This window comes from Eptatretus burgeri, chromosome 5 (assembly GCF_056783735.1).
Source record: "Eptatretus burgeri isolate ZD-2024b chromosome 5, Ebu_testis_v1, whole genome shotgun sequence".
Lineage (NCBI taxonomy): Eukaryota > Metazoa > Chordata > Myxini > Myxiniformes > Myxinidae > Eptatretus > Eptatretus burgeri.
This window is the reverse complement of record NC_140965.1, coordinates 104,265,676-104,281,489: the sequence shown is the minus strand read 5'-3', so window position 1 is coordinate 104,281,489 and position 15,814 is coordinate 104,265,676. Positions and strand designations below refer to the sequence as shown.

General features: G+C 39.7%; 1 protein-coding gene across 2 annotated transcripts in view; it reads right to left on the bottom strand.

The window, feature by feature from the left end:
- Positions 1 to 15,814, bottom strand: part of LOC147027101 (uncharacterized protein C05D11.1-like) — a 141,001-nt gene that overhangs the window by 50,856 nt on the left and 74,331 nt on the right. For both annotated transcript variants that reach the window (XM_085883269.1, XM_085883268.1), the window contains 4 exons: positions 10,990 to 11,169; positions 8,523 to 8,625; positions 8,249 to 8,379; positions 6,578 to 6,758 (listed from right to left, as the gene is read on the bottom strand). In XM_085883269.1, the coding sequence (XP_085739395.1) occupies positions 6,578 to 6,758; positions 8,249 to 8,379; positions 8,523 to 8,625; positions 10,990 to 11,169 (595 nt within the window). The remainder of the gene's footprint in view (positions 1 to 6,577; positions 6,759 to 8,248; positions 8,380 to 8,522; positions 8,626 to 10,989; positions 11,170 to 15,814) is intronic.

Here is a 15,814-nt window from a genome sequence, read left to right as displayed (position 1 = left end):
ACATTTAGAGGCATTTTGGGCACAATAAGAGGTAAAAATGCTTTCATTAAAGTTGCATTTTGTTTTGAAATCCAATGTTTGTTGTTATTCTTTAAGATTTGTTCTTCAGTACAATGCTTACAAGACACGTGACACTTAAGTGAAATAGCACTTGCTGATCCGTACAATAGCTTCAAGCCACCTTTTTATTGGTTAATGACTGGTTCCATGCACATGTGCAACTACATGCGAAGTTTTACAATAACATTGACCATTTTATGAGGCCCCGTTGGACTTTGTCTGAAACAGGGGCTCATGGATTTGGTCTCAATTTTGGTGTCTGTGTGTGCGCGTGTGCGTGCTTCCGCAACCATATCTCGGACATGTCTGGACCGATTTTATTCGTACCTGGCACAAAGACAACACATGATGGTATACAAACACACATCTTTTTTTTGTTTTTCGCCATCAGATCCAAGATGGCCGACTGGCCATTTTCATTGTAAAAAAAAAATAAACCAATGTCACCCGCAGGGTGACCCGTATCTTGCCAAAAGGTGACCATGTTTGACTTCTTTAAGGTCACACTGAGGTGAACAGAGCTGCTATCCACCAGGAGCGACTCCTTGAGGAATATCTGCCTATGAGAGATTCCGATGAGAATCGTTCTCCAGAGTAACCATGAAAAATATGCTTTTGCCTCATAACGTCACCAAGTGACGTCATAATGTCTCAAGCTTGACATATCGAGAAAGCACTCATCGAGGTGTTCAATTTGAGGTACTACACGATATGGTTCCTAAAACTTGAAAATTTGACCTTGGGGTCAAATATGTTTGACCTTAGGTGCTAACCATGAACGTCAAGGCCAATCGCCACCAAAAATTAATCAGCTGAGCGCCAGACCATGAAATATATTGCCATGAAGTTTGAAGACGATCCGATCAAAATTACTCAAAAAATAAGGGTTTCGTCGACTCCCCTGATTTGCGACAAAGTGACCTTGACCTTTGACCTTGACCTTCAAAATTTTGTGCGCTGAAAGGGACCTCTATAGGCCTCTGATATGTGAAGTTACAAAAATTTCCAATGATAACTGTGCTCTGCAGAATTTTTATACGTGATTACAGACAAAAAAAAAATAAAAAATAAAAAAAACATACAAGCTGACTAACATATCTTGCAAAAACTTCGTTTTGGCAAGATAATAAATGGTGTCGAACACGTCCTCAGTCATTTATCGGATATGCATTTACCAATGTTGTTTAAACTTGGCACACAGGAAAAGAATGATGGCTTACATATGCAAGTCCTTTTTTTTGACACCAGATCCAAGGTGGCTGACTGGCAGCCATTTTAGTTGTAAAAAAAAACCCCGATGCTAAACATGTCCTCAACCATTTCGCGGACATGCATTTACTGATGTTCAAACTTGGCACACATATAATGAATGATGGCTTACATATGCATGCCATCAAATCACGAAAATAGTAGAGGGTGCAAGACCAAAATAAATAAATAAAAGAGAAACCTCCGATCTGTATGTGATGGCGGTGATAGGCTCATAGTCATGGCTTCTCAGGCCCGTAGCCAGGGCTCAGTATTAAGGGGGGCATATGAACTGGATGGGGGGGGCACAATTATTATATTTAATATTTTTGATAACCCTGTATACTATTGTATTCATGCAGCATTGACACATCTATACTGAAGTTGCCGTCGCATACTAACCAAATTGATCTCAGCTAGATTTCATATGTTCCGATGTTTTTGGCCTAAAATTATTCGAATGCAGGAGAGCCGCAACAAACTGGCACATTCACAATGCAAATATTCAATGATTGGACAATTGGCACCAATTCAGGTGCCTTACACAAGGTGTTGTGAAGAATTGGCATTAGAAAATTAATATACCAGAGACACAATGACTAAACGGGGGAGGTTGGCACCAGAATCAGTGCACTTTGAAATAAGATACAGTAGGCTATGACCTGCGATCATCACGTTAAACTATCAACAGCAAATACGACCAGCCTGAAGATACCACAAGGTCCGCATTTAAAGCAGTCAATTACACAGAGGGAAGGTTATGCACAAAGCACTAGATATGGGATATGCAAAGCACCAAACACAACATTTAACTTAAACATCAGAAGTACAAAGCAGCCGACCACGGCGGGTGCTGATCACAACCACAACCACACACGCATCACCAGCAGTCACTCACACAATCTGAACTCCTCGTATAGTTTTTATACCACTGTACTCGCTGTCAGAAGAGCTGCAGGCGACGTGTCTCGGTATGGAATCTTCTGAGGACCTTCTCCTTCCATTCATTCAGGCATTTACGTGTGAGGTCTCTCTCGAAGGCCAGCTGTACCAGTTGTGCCTTGTGTGCATGGCGCATAGACCGTCGATGGTCAGTGAAGACATTCCTCAATGTTGAGAATGAGTTTTCACACATGGCAGTGGATGCACCAAATGTTAGTCCAAGTCTCATAGCAGTCACTACACTTGGTATGGCTTCCAGCGTTTTGTAGTATGTTGAGAGGAGTTTTTGTGTTGTCCATCTCTCGTTTGGCTGCTTTTCTGTCTGTGAGCGAATAAACTGTTTTGCAACCACACACTCTGTTTCACTGATGGTTGACTTTGTTAATGTCATGATGTGCTGGAGCAAGTGGGGATCCAAAAACGTGCCATTTTCAGGATTCAAGGCAGTGAGTGAACGGGCGAGTTGTGTGTTGCGCTCACTGAAGCGCTGAGCGATCTCGCCAAGCACAGTGTCAATTGCGCTGTAAAAAACCCTCTGCAGTTCCGTCTTGTCATTGTTTTGTCCTGTAGTCTCCAAAACTACAAACTGTTCCAAGTTCTTATGCATTGTGCATCTCCGTTTTGGTGGTACAGGTGTAGAAGTGCGAGCATCATTGGCCTTGTTCCACAGATCAGTGAACTCATCCTCAGAGCGGAGTTTCTTCACGCACTTTGTAGCACTCGCCACCAGTTCCAACCCTGTTAGCAAGTCCATGTCCTCTGCCTGCAAGAGTCTGTTAGGGCCATTTAACAACATCAGCAGTTTTTGAACAAAGATAGCAATGAACATGAAGGCAAGCCCAGAGACTTCCTGCAAAAGCTCAATAGCCGCCATCCTCATCCCTGCACCGTAGGCACGCTCTGCATCAATCTCCGACAGTCAGGATGTGATATCCTTAAAAGATCCGATGATCACAGACACGGTGGCTAAATGTCCCGTCCAACTTTCATGAAGAAGTCGTTTTAACCACTCACCTTTATACTATGCAGGAACAGTGGGCTTTCTGAAGAATTTGTACAGGTAACAACAAACCTCGAGGAAATCAGTGACAGCTTTCTCTGCTGCCAGTGCGTGGATAACTACCAGATGTAGTTGGTGATTTAAGCAGTGCACATAGGGGATTTCTCTTTCCAATATCTCTTGCAACAACTTTTGCACCCCACCATGCTTCCCAGCCATTACCGAAGCCCCGTCGTACACCTGACTTAATATTTTTGATGTGTCAAGTCCTGTTTTTATCAGCTCTGCAATTATTAGGTCTGTCAATGTTTTTGCATCTCCAGCGTCGGCTGCAGCTATTGTGAGTAGATGCTCTGTTGCTTCATTTGATGCCGATACAAAGCGAATGATGATTGATATGTTCTCACATTCAGTGGGGTCCCTCGTCCCATCCACCTTGATGGTAAACCACGATGTGCCTACTTCTTCCACGATGGCATCCATCACATTACTCAATGTGCAGATCAGTTCATTCTGCATTTCCGGACCAGTATAGCTTGCGTTTCGTGGGATATGCTTTATTATTTCGGTGAGCTCGGTGTCTTTTTTGAGTGTGTAGTTTAAAAGCGAGAGGAAGAGCCCACTGTGCCCGCCTGGCATATCCTCAAAATGATCAAGGCTCCCTCTAAAAGGTATCTGATTTTCGGCGAGAAATCCCACAACATCTTTCAGAGCAGACAGATTGTACCGGTTTCTATTTCGCTGGTCAGCATTGAGGAGTGTGGAAATCTCCTCACCACAATCGATGCGCCTCTCGTTCTCCTTCCACCTCAAAACACAAGTTAAATGTTCCTTTGAAGTTGCGTGTTTGTGAAACCCCCTGCCTTTCTCAACGGCATGTTTCCAATTCCGATAGCCTCACACTGTGAAAGTAGAGTCCACTGGGCCGCGTGCAGTGTTAAACTTCCTACATGGATAGCAGAATGCTGCATCTGTCTGCACATTGTATTCCAGCCATTCATTAGTCTGGTACCACAAGGACACAAACGAGCGACTCTTGTTCTGCAACAGATGGCCAGGGTACTGCTGTTGAACAACTTGATTCGGTCTCTCACTTCCAAGATCATCGGGAAGCGGCTTGACAGTCACACCCGATCCCGAGGCCGCCGCCGAGCGTGGCAACTTGGCTGCCTGCGCTGGGGCTCCAGCCACAGGGCTAACGTTGCTGGCTTGGCCAGGTTGGTCAGCTTCTGTCGGTATTTCATCGACATGATTGTCTTTTCCTCCTCCTCCTCCAACTCCTCCCACAACATGTCTTTCATCATCTTCTTCATTTTCGTCGCTTGCATTTTTTCCTTTTCTGAGCCATTTTTGTATATCCATCATCCACGTCTTTTTCTCCTGCTGCAAGCTCGCGCTCTGTGATTCGTCCCTCGCGACTCGCGTCACTAATCTCGCAACTCGCGAGATTTTACGGTTGACGGTTTTATTTATTAAATGATCCATGCACCAAAAACAGGTTTTATCTGCATAATTTCAAATGTAAGCACGATTGCAAATACACGTATTTTTAATTTTTATTATAAAATTACTTTTGTAAGATGGAGGGTTGACGGGTTGTGAAGGTCACGTGGTGCACGTGCACTTCATCTTTAATAATGTAAATTTATGTCTTTTCCTTTATCATATGATCATATTATGACTATATTACATTTATACCTAACTTACATCCAATCAGGTAACCTGCTCAATAGGGTCTCCATATCGAATACGCTGATTGGCTATTCCTTGAAACTAAATGATCCACGATATATACAGTATAACCACCCACAACATCGACATGCGACACGAGGTCTTGGCTGCTGGCGTTGGTACTTGCGTTATTCTCTTTTATCTTGTGGGCTTGGACTGTATTGGCTTGCCAATTGCTTTTGGAGATGCGCTGACAAGCGCACACTTATCTCTTGACTGTTATTCAAAGAAGGATATTATTAAAGAACAGTTTATCCAAGAAGGCCTCATTATTCACCATGTTGAACATCTGGAATAAGGGTTTTAGTTCACACAGGTGAACTCTTAAACAGCAAGTTCACAGTTAGCGCTCGTCCTTAAACACTAAGTTGTTCACAGGGTGCAACAGGGCATAAATGGGTGGCGTACAAGTGGGGGGGGCACCATATGCGCCATGGGGGGCATTGCACCCAAATGCCCCCCCTAGCGACGGGCCTGTGGCTTCTACATGGAAGATTGCAATAATCTTAAAGGCCTTTGTTTCCACAGCATCAAGCTGAACAAGACGTGAGGCAGGGGATCAGTACTCCATCAAACTTGCAGATGAAAACCTTGAAGGTGGATCGAAGTTTAGGTGTTCCAAGGAAGGACTTTGTCTCGACGGAGGATGCCCAGTGACTGGCTTTGGAGGTAAACTTAGGATGGCCAAAAGACTGGTGTTAGGAGGTCTGTTTTTCACTACTGCAGATGTTTCAGGTGACATTACATTCTGTCCTACACAAGTTTATTCGCATCTCCTTAAAGCCAACTCCAACCTATCGTCTCAATATTGATCAAAAGCATTCCCTGTACATTTAGGGGTATGTCCAAAAATCCAGGAAGTGCCTGTAAAAAAGAAAAGAAAAAAGATTTGGGTCCCCCCTATTACAAAAAAAATTACAAAATAAATACTGTGGGATACTTCAAGATTCAGACTGCAGAAAGGACTGCAAACTTAATATTACCTTCAACAGAAAATGATCCAGCTTTTTGATTACATACACCATGTCAGTTTGAGTTGGATCCCATTTTGCTGGATATTCAACTCAGTAGCAGACATCGGTTCGATTAAAGAAACCGAACAAGAAAGCCATTTGGCAAGTTCCTCAATTTACCCCTCGTTATCTTCCTATGAATCAGTGTATATACCCATCAAAGATGGGTGATGGGATGGATTGGCATTTGAGAGGAAGATGACAAACATAATAAATGGAAACAACAACAACAATCCTTGCGGCGTTTGGGTTTGAAGTACCAACCGGCAGAATGCCATGGTATCACTCGGCACGGCGAACGCTCTCACTAAAGATTACTTTGACTTGGCCCAATCGAATAAAAGTATTGGGAAAGTAAATTTAAATACCATCAAGTATATTTGTAAGATATTGTTAGTTATGCCAATACATTTTGGTGGTTCAGCAAAAAATGGTGTAAGAGGAGATATGAAACTGGACAGACGAGACAGAAATTCGTATTAATTATATAGATTTAGAGTTTAATTAAAAAAAAAAAATTGTATGCTTAGAATAATAAAAGCAACAATTTATCTGGGATTAAAAAAAATACTTTTTATCTTACCACTATTGAAATTGAGCTCTTTTATGATTGTTGTGGCCACAGCACAGCCTTCTTGCTTCAGACATGGGATTTCGTTGAGGATTTTTGTGGCTACCATTTGCACCCGTTCAGGCACAATTACAACCTGATGCAGAAGTTCCTTCAACCACTGCACACCTTTTAGGTACTTGTCCATCTCTACCTGCCGTACAAAAATAAAAACAAGGTTACACACAAGGAACATTGACACAGGAGTTAATTTGGCCCATAAAGCCTGCACTACATCAACACCACATTAATTCAATCAGACGGTTCATAAACTCAAATTCACTAGGAAGGAGGTGTGGGGCAAGAAGGAGTGGGGATAAGAACAGTGGGGCAGGCACATACATCACCAGGGTGTTACAAAACCTTCAACTGTGGTGTTGCAAATTTACCTCTGGCCTCATTTTTCATGCCATTTACAAGTAACATCAATAAAATGAAATACAAAAGTCATGCATCCATCCATCCATTGGGACCATACTCTGGCAGAGCGATGGTGCTGCCGAAGCAGTCTTCTTGGCTATTAGGTACAATCATTGACGGGTCGCCACTCCGACACAGGATACTAGCAAGTTGGCACTCGTTTTGCTGACCTCAGAAGGGTGACAGGCAGAATCAACTCCACCTGTTATTAATCCAACAGCTCACGATCCTTGGATCCCAAGCCCACAACCCTAACAATTAAGCCAACACCAGGCATAAAGTCATGCATGAGAAACCTAAAACAGGTTCCTCTTATCCAGCATATGAGCCATTAAGGAGATGCATATTAGTTAAATGGACACGATAATTTTTGAATGGGCAGATGGCAAAATCAGAGCTCTCTTCCGCTACCCCACATCTTTACCTGCATCCCTTGTTTGTCCGTTTCAGTCCATTTTGTCTCTCTGCCCTTCTGTTGGCATTCCGCCCTCTCATTCTGCTGTTCCTTTTGTTCTGTTAGGTCGTGATTCATTCTACGTTCTCGCTCTTCCATGAGCCTCGACTTTGAAGACAAAATTAAATAAATGAATAAACTGCATGCGCGCTTTAGAACTGCGAGCAGTTATGGCTGGAGCCCAAGCTGCCCCACTTCAATTGGACACGTGACCCATGATGCAGTCTTCATAAAACTGAATTCAGAATGGGTAGGATCACGAATGAAGAACATTCAGAAACCAACGACACATGAAATCTGGGACGTACAGAATGATGAGAAACTGAGCCTGCCCAAGTAGCCAAAATAAGAAATGACAAACTTTATGTTTTTTCTACAATGACAACAGCACTTTCTGGTTATAATAGAGCATGGAGTAGTGAGGCTCCAAATCAGAGCTATCTTGGTTAATAAATAATGATACAATTTGAACCACTGTACTCATGTACTAAAGTCAGCATTTTGGGCATTCCGAACTTTTCTACTGTTAAATAGAGAACTTCCAGATTTCATTAAAATTTGTACAGCAATGCTTTGCTAATACACCGCAAAATTGGATAAACCCACCTTATGTGTCCTCAAATTAATGCTATGCCTGCTTCTGCTGATTAAATACAATGATTCTTAGATAGTTTTTGTCCATCTGCTTCAACATGTGTATATAAATGGAAGAGTAATGCAGCAAAGCTTGAAATGTATGCATCGTCATGCATGTGTGAGAACAGTCTCACCTTCAGTGTCAAGCACAGCAGCTGGCCATGTACTCCACAGTGAAAACGACCACCCTTAATCCCCAGCGAGGCACTCGACTTGACCGTATCAGCTGCCAGCTGTCTGATCACCTCCGAGTGAGAAACAATGTCTGCCCATCGCACAATGGCAACAATCCATATGGAGTTAGGGTTGAGATGGTGAACAACAGGAGACCACCTGGTGTGAAGGCAACCAGAACCAGACGGCCGATGCTTGAGCTTGTAAGGCAGAGAATGAAACATCAAAGCTTACCATCACCACGCATCACGGGTGATTCAAACAAAATTTCAGAGTAGAGTGTGAGGTAAGGCTTCAGGTAGGCAGGTACAGTCGACGTGTCCAACATTGCAATTATCTGTATAAAGATTAGAAAATAAAACAAATGAAAATTCAAAATCAACCACCTTTAAAAAAAAATTATATATATATATATATATATATATATATATATGAAAAAAACATGCAGATACTGTGATCATTGCACAATACATACATCAAAAACAATCCCTCAGGTCTTATATCAAAAGCATGTATGCACTTCATTATGGGTATACAAAGGTTAAATGCATTATCCACACCTGGATTCAATAACAGGTGATAAAAGACAAATGACTCCCACTCTACCCAACCCTTCTCATATACAGAAATTCCTGCTAAGCACTCGTTCTGTCCAAACCTGCCTGCTAAAGTAAACCAAAGCCCTCGGAAAGAAAGCCAATGGCTTCTGCTTGTCAATCACCCAGCAGACAGAGAGGAATGCAAGCCATATGCTACGATATCTTCAAACCTCAACGCAAATCCTCAGCGTTCGGCCAGAGCAAATATCTAATGGCTTCAACATCAAATTATATGATATAAAAAATAAATAAAAGTTGGTACTACAAATATGTTGTAGCGAGTCTTGTATCTGTCATCCACCAGCCATAGTTTGTTTATTCGTCAACAATACTCAATAAAAAGTCACAAACTGATCGATTTAATCATAAATAAAAAAATTCAAGTCAGAATACTTCATGATTTATGTAACAAGGTGCTGTACCTTTTCCATGGTACCATTTGTGTAGTGAACTGTGATACCATCATGCTTCAAAAACGGCCTGACTGAGAATTGGAGCTTGCAGGGCAAAAATTTGATGAAAAAAAAACCTGAGAGGCCTCAGGGGGAGAGGTTCAATGTAAATCTGCCTAAAAGAATGTGGAGAGTCGAGAAAACCTCGCACAGCCATGCACATATGAAAGTCATGCACTTGAGGAAGCAAATAAATATACATATATGTTGGAAGATAACCAATAATTCAATTGCTATTTTGGAATGAAAATAAATAATAATAATAATAATATCATTAACCTGATCAAAACTCTTCTCTTCTTTCATATATATATATTACATGTGACACTTGAAAGTTAATAATAAATAATATTTATTCAATCCACTATTTCCTCCCAAACTCCAAACATTATTATTGTTATTATAATCATTATCATCTGGCAGCACAGGTGAACAATTAAAAAGAGAAAAATCAATTTAAAATTTGTGAGTAAAAAGTGTTCTTTGATTCTGATCTTAAAAAAGCAATTAAACAGGTATCACACCAAAGCAGAAATGTAACAAACTGGAATAAATTCCTCAATACATGATATAATTAGAACGGCACATGCTAGAGCGCATCCCTCTGCCAGGCTGGACAGTTTACGTTTTGTATCCCGCTGATAGGCCCGATCTGCATACAGACCTCAACCAAAATCTGATCAGCTTGTTCTCGTCATCGAACCAACTCATCCACAACTTTTAGAGATATCATGCCATATATAGTTTTTGACCCCAGATTTCAATGGTGATGAATCGGTTAAAAAATTATCGTATCCGGATCGGATCTTCACCAAAATCAAATCAATTCTTCCGTCTCACACAGCCAACATGTCCACCAAATTTCGTCCGAATCTGTCAACAACTTTTTAAGATATCTTACTCTGACAAACAAACATACAAACAGGGAGTGAAAACATAACCTCTGTCCACCTTCAGTGGTGGAGGAAATCACAATTCTGTATTAATTTACAAGTAGACATTCCTGAAACACTTAGAAACCATCACATCACGATGTACATGTTATTTTATGAGTATTTGTATAATTTAATTTGTATAATATAATAGCCGAAACAGGATGTATGGTTGAACACAGAATATAAAACAAAACAAAAATACAATTCAAAATACTAATCCATATTATGATGGAAGGAAGAAAATCAAGAGAATTACTCGTTTGTGATGGGATTTTAATAACAAATGTTATGCATGTTTATATATATATATATATATATATATATATATATATATATATATATATATATATATATATATATATATATATATATATATTCCTTGTAAGAAGGTGAAAATAAAAGTTGTGTATGCAATTTAAATGGAAAAACAACTTGGCAGCTTCTCATAAATGTTTGCGTCATGAAATCAGAATGCAGAGTTGCCAGAAAATGTACTGCAAGGTGAAGTGTCTGAAGCCATTTGACACAACACATGAAAAGCAAACATCCCATTCATGAAGGATAAGTAGACAGGTGCTCTATAAGTAACAACAGAAATGACGGGCCAATATGCCGTCAGCGGTGGAAGGATTCAGCTTGTGACATGCACAGGCAGGATGCTCCACAGGCTAAGAAAGGTGCACAGGGTTGGAGTTAGGGCAAAGGTAACACGAACCCGAACAAAGATGGAGTGAATGTGATCAACTTGGGTGGGAAAAGGAACATTGGTTAAGATGAGGTCATCACTTTGCTCTTTATCTTCAAGCACGGTTGAGTGCCGCTGTATGGGATGAAAGAAGATGCTGTCTGTGCTGGGAACACAGAAGCAGCTCAGAAGCTCTTGTGGAGACTCGCACTGTGCAAAACAAAATTACAAATGTTTGAAAAGGTATTGAAAAGAAATAGAGATGACGATTACATAAAATGTACGTGATTTTGTTTGGCTATCATAAGCATACATATTTGTTATTAAAAAGCAATCAGCTCTTCCATGAGCCTCAATCACTGGAAAAATAACAAATACAAAGCATAGCTTGAAATGTGCTGTCATTGTCAAATGTGCAACTTGGCTTTTTGTGCTCCAGAGCACAAATATATATATATATATATATATATATATATATATATATATATATATATATATATATATATATATATATATATATATATATATATATATATATATATATATATATATATATATATACATATATATACATATATATACACATATATATATATATATATACATATATATACATATATATACACATATATATATATATATATACATATATATACACATATATATATATATATATATATATATATATATATATATATATATATATATATATATATATATATATATATATATATATATATAGCATTATCATAGAAATATATCACGATCAAAAGTTTTAGAACACCCCCATTTTTCCAGTTTTTACTTAAATTTAAGCAGTTCAAGTCCAGTGAATAATTTGAAATGGTACAAAGCTAAGTGGAAAACTGCCAGAGGTTAAAAAAAGTAAAGTTGAGATTACCAAAAACTGAAAAATTATGTAATTGTCAGAGTTGTTTAAAAAAAAAGAGGCCCTTTTCAGAGAACAAGTAATGGGTTTGCAACTGCACCTGTTCTGCATCAATGGAAGTAAATCAAGCCTTGAAAGTTGATGCAAACAATTCCTACAGGTGTCCCAACTTTTGTTGATTAGTTACAAACCCTCTCTCTGTGTAAAAGCAGTCTTGGAACAGACTGTGTTCCTCTACCCAATGAAGCATTATTTGGACAATATTGCACCGCAGGAAGTAGAATATTGCTATCATTTTGGCGAGAATAAGACAATTAACAAAGGAAGACAGACAAACCATTATATCCCTTAAAAGTGTCGGTCTTTCCTTTAGAGAAATTGCAAAGAAAAGCCAAGGTGTCAGTGAGTACAGTTTCCTGCACCATCAAAAGGCACTTGGAAACTGGAGGAAACTCTGACAGGAAGAGATCTGGCAGACACAAAGCCACAACACAATCAGAAGACAAGTTTCTGAGAGTCAACAGCTTGCGTGATAGGTAGCTCATAGTGCAACAGCTTCAAGCACAGTTTAACACTGGTCAAAGTGCGGAAGTCTCAGTTTCAACTGTGAAGAGAAGACTACGAGCTGCAGGTTTGACAGGTCGAGTGACAGTAAGAAAGCCATTGCTAAGATGGCAAAATAAGAAAAAGAGGCTTGCCTGGGCCATGAAGCACCGACAGTGGATGATTGAAAACTGGAAGAAGGTCTCATGGACCGATGAATCAAAATTAGAAATCTTCGGTTTCTCACGCAGTGTTTTTGTACGCCGTCGAGTAGGTGAAAGGAAGGTTCCTCAGTGTGTGACACTAACTGTCAAGCATGGAGGAGGAAGCGTGATGATCTGGGGCTCTTTTGCTGGATCCAGAGTCAGCGACTTCCACAGAGTGACTGGCACCATGAACCAAAAGGGCTACCACAGCATTTTGCAGCGCCATGCAATTACTCTGGTCTACGCCTCGTTGGTCAGGGGTTCATCCGACAGCAAGATAACAACCCAACACATACCTCCATGCTATGTCAGAACTACCATCGAAGAAAAGAACAAGATGGTAGGCTTCAAATCATGGAATGGCCTACACAGTCTCCAGACTTAAACCCCATCAAGCTGGTTTGGGATGAACTGGATCGAAGGATGAAAGAAAAGCAACCTACAAGTGCAACACATTTGTGGGAACTTCTGCAACAGTGTTGGGAAGAACTTTCCAAACAATATTTGATTTCCATTGTAGAAAGAATGCCACAAGTATGTTCGGCTGTTATATCTGCAAAAGGTGGCTACTATGATGAGTCAAAAATTTAGGTTAAATTTTGTTCAACAAAACGATTCCATGATTTCTTTTTTATCTGCAATTGTTTACTTGTCCTTTGCATTAATTTCAGAGTACATTGAAACATTAAACTGCTTAAATTTCAGTAAAAACTGGAAACATGGGGGTGTTCTAAAACTTTTGACTGGTTGTGTGTATATATATATATATATATATATATATATATATATATATATATATATATATATATATATATATATATATATATATATATATATATTTACCACACCACCACCTCATCATCCAAACCCTGTCCCACACCCCACTTGCTCCTCCTCCTCCTCAATCCAATCAAAAGTATGCCTGCTGTTACATTCATGGTTGGGGTGGTGGGCTTGGGATCCTGGGGTCCCGAGTTCAAATCCTTCCTTTCCATTGAATTACCAGGTGGGTTTGACTCAGCCCACCATCCTTCTGAGGTTGGCAAAATGATTGCCAGCTTCCTGGGATGATTGAGCCATTTGTGTATCCTGTGTTGGAGTGGTGACCTCTCCAGGCTTGTGCCCAATAACCCAGGAGACTGCTTAGGCAGCACTGATGCTCTGTCCAGAGTATGGTCCCAAAGGTAGATTTTTGTCAAAGTCCTTATGTCACAGGTTTGGCACTGCTGTTGATGCTATTTTTCTTCTTCAAATTAATGCCTCCCCCCCCCCCCAAAAAAAAAAAATCACCCATCCTTGAATGATATAAGCACTACCAATCAATAATAGTGATACACATCATTTTCTCATATAAAACTATTCCACACATTAAATACAATGTTATATTCTATTTAAAAGGTAATGGCTATCCCGAATGCATGAAATTACCATTTAAAGGAAGTTATAAATAACATTATTCTACAAAAGCTGATACCTTGACTATTTTAATAGCCAATGTTGAAATAGTTGGACACCTTAAATCAGAACTTCAGTGATTTGTCCCTGATTGACCGATTTCCCGACTGCCTTCATCACAAGTTGGTCCAGGTTCTTCATCAAGGTTTTGACCACTTCTACCCAGGGCCACTCCAAACAATGGGTCCACAATATTAGCCGTAGATACACAACAGTAGATCTATGACCTGTGTGTGGTGTGTTCAATTTGTAAATATGCCAATGGAATATCACTTTCTAACTTTCTAAGTACAGCTTATAGCTTTACACAACAAACAATTTCTTCCATATCAACCGAGAGGTATACATGCGTTAGCATAGCACAACACAATGCACTGCCAAACAGCCACTCAATAATAATTCGTGACACACACACACACACACACACACACACACCTTGCTTTATACATATGATATGTACTTGAACTACCATGTCCATTTGGTTTAGCAAAAGTCGATTTGTTTTTTGAATACCAAAAAAAGATATCATTTTAACATCCACTCTGAGTCTGGGAGGTTGGCAGTCGAACCCCAACCAATTCACACTCAAGATATAAAATTGTTACTTGCTGTTCGACGCAATATATGCATTTAAAAAGGATGGAGCAAGGACAAACAGCCAGAGGTTAGCAATCATTTCACAGACTTGAAGGGCCTAATGGCATCCTGTATTGAAGTTCCTGGTAAGGGAACTCGTATCATATGAATGGATTTCCAATGTGCTCTACTGCGATCTCGAGTAACAACTGAAAATGCTTTGACATACAACTGTGTTTAGAAAGTCTTATTAACTGAAACTAACAACTTTGAATGTACACATGATATAAGCAAACTGTAAACAGCACATTCAATCATAATTCATGAGGTTTTGATATTGTACAGTTCAGATTTCTCAGCTTCAACATAACCACCATCTTGGGTAATCCATCCATCCATTGGGACCATACTCTGTGCATAGCATTGATGCTGCTTAAGCAGTCTCCTTGGCTATCGAGTACAATCCTGGACAGGTCGCCACTCCGAAACAGTATACCAGCAAGTTGGCACTCATTTTGCGACCTCAGAAGGATGACAGGCAGAGTCATCCCACCTGGTATTAATTCAACAGCCGAGGGGGATTTAAACTCAGGATCCTAGGATCCCAAGCCCAACACCCTAACCATGAAGCCAACCAGGCATCATCTTTGATAATACAGCATTAAATCAGATTTTCCAATTCTTTGAAAACATTCGCCAATTACTGCTGAGTGGTTTCATGAACTTTGTTTTTTGATTTGAGCCTTAAGTACATAAAAAAAAATGTAGTTTTTACAAGTAAGCAACAGTTTTGACACAACATTCATAATTATTTGCAGTGTAGGAAAAAAGAGAAAATCATATCTCAATGGCTGTTGCTTTAATGAGTCGAATGTAAATATTTGGAATAGATTAATGTATGCAATCATCAGAACACAAAGTAAAGATCACATGAGAGCGTCAATATAAGAAAGTAAACCAAAATGATAAATTCAATAGAAGGTGGCATGCATCATTCTATTTCAACATTCTATTTCTGATCGAGATTCGAACTTGAGATAAACTTTTGCATTCCAAGTGAACGAAACACAGATGTGTGAAAGAAAAGATACTCTAAAGTGCACCTGCATATAAAAGGAGAAAAGTAAAATCGCTGCACATGGGAAAAAGATAAAACTTCACTGAACAAAGGAAATAAAGGAAAGGT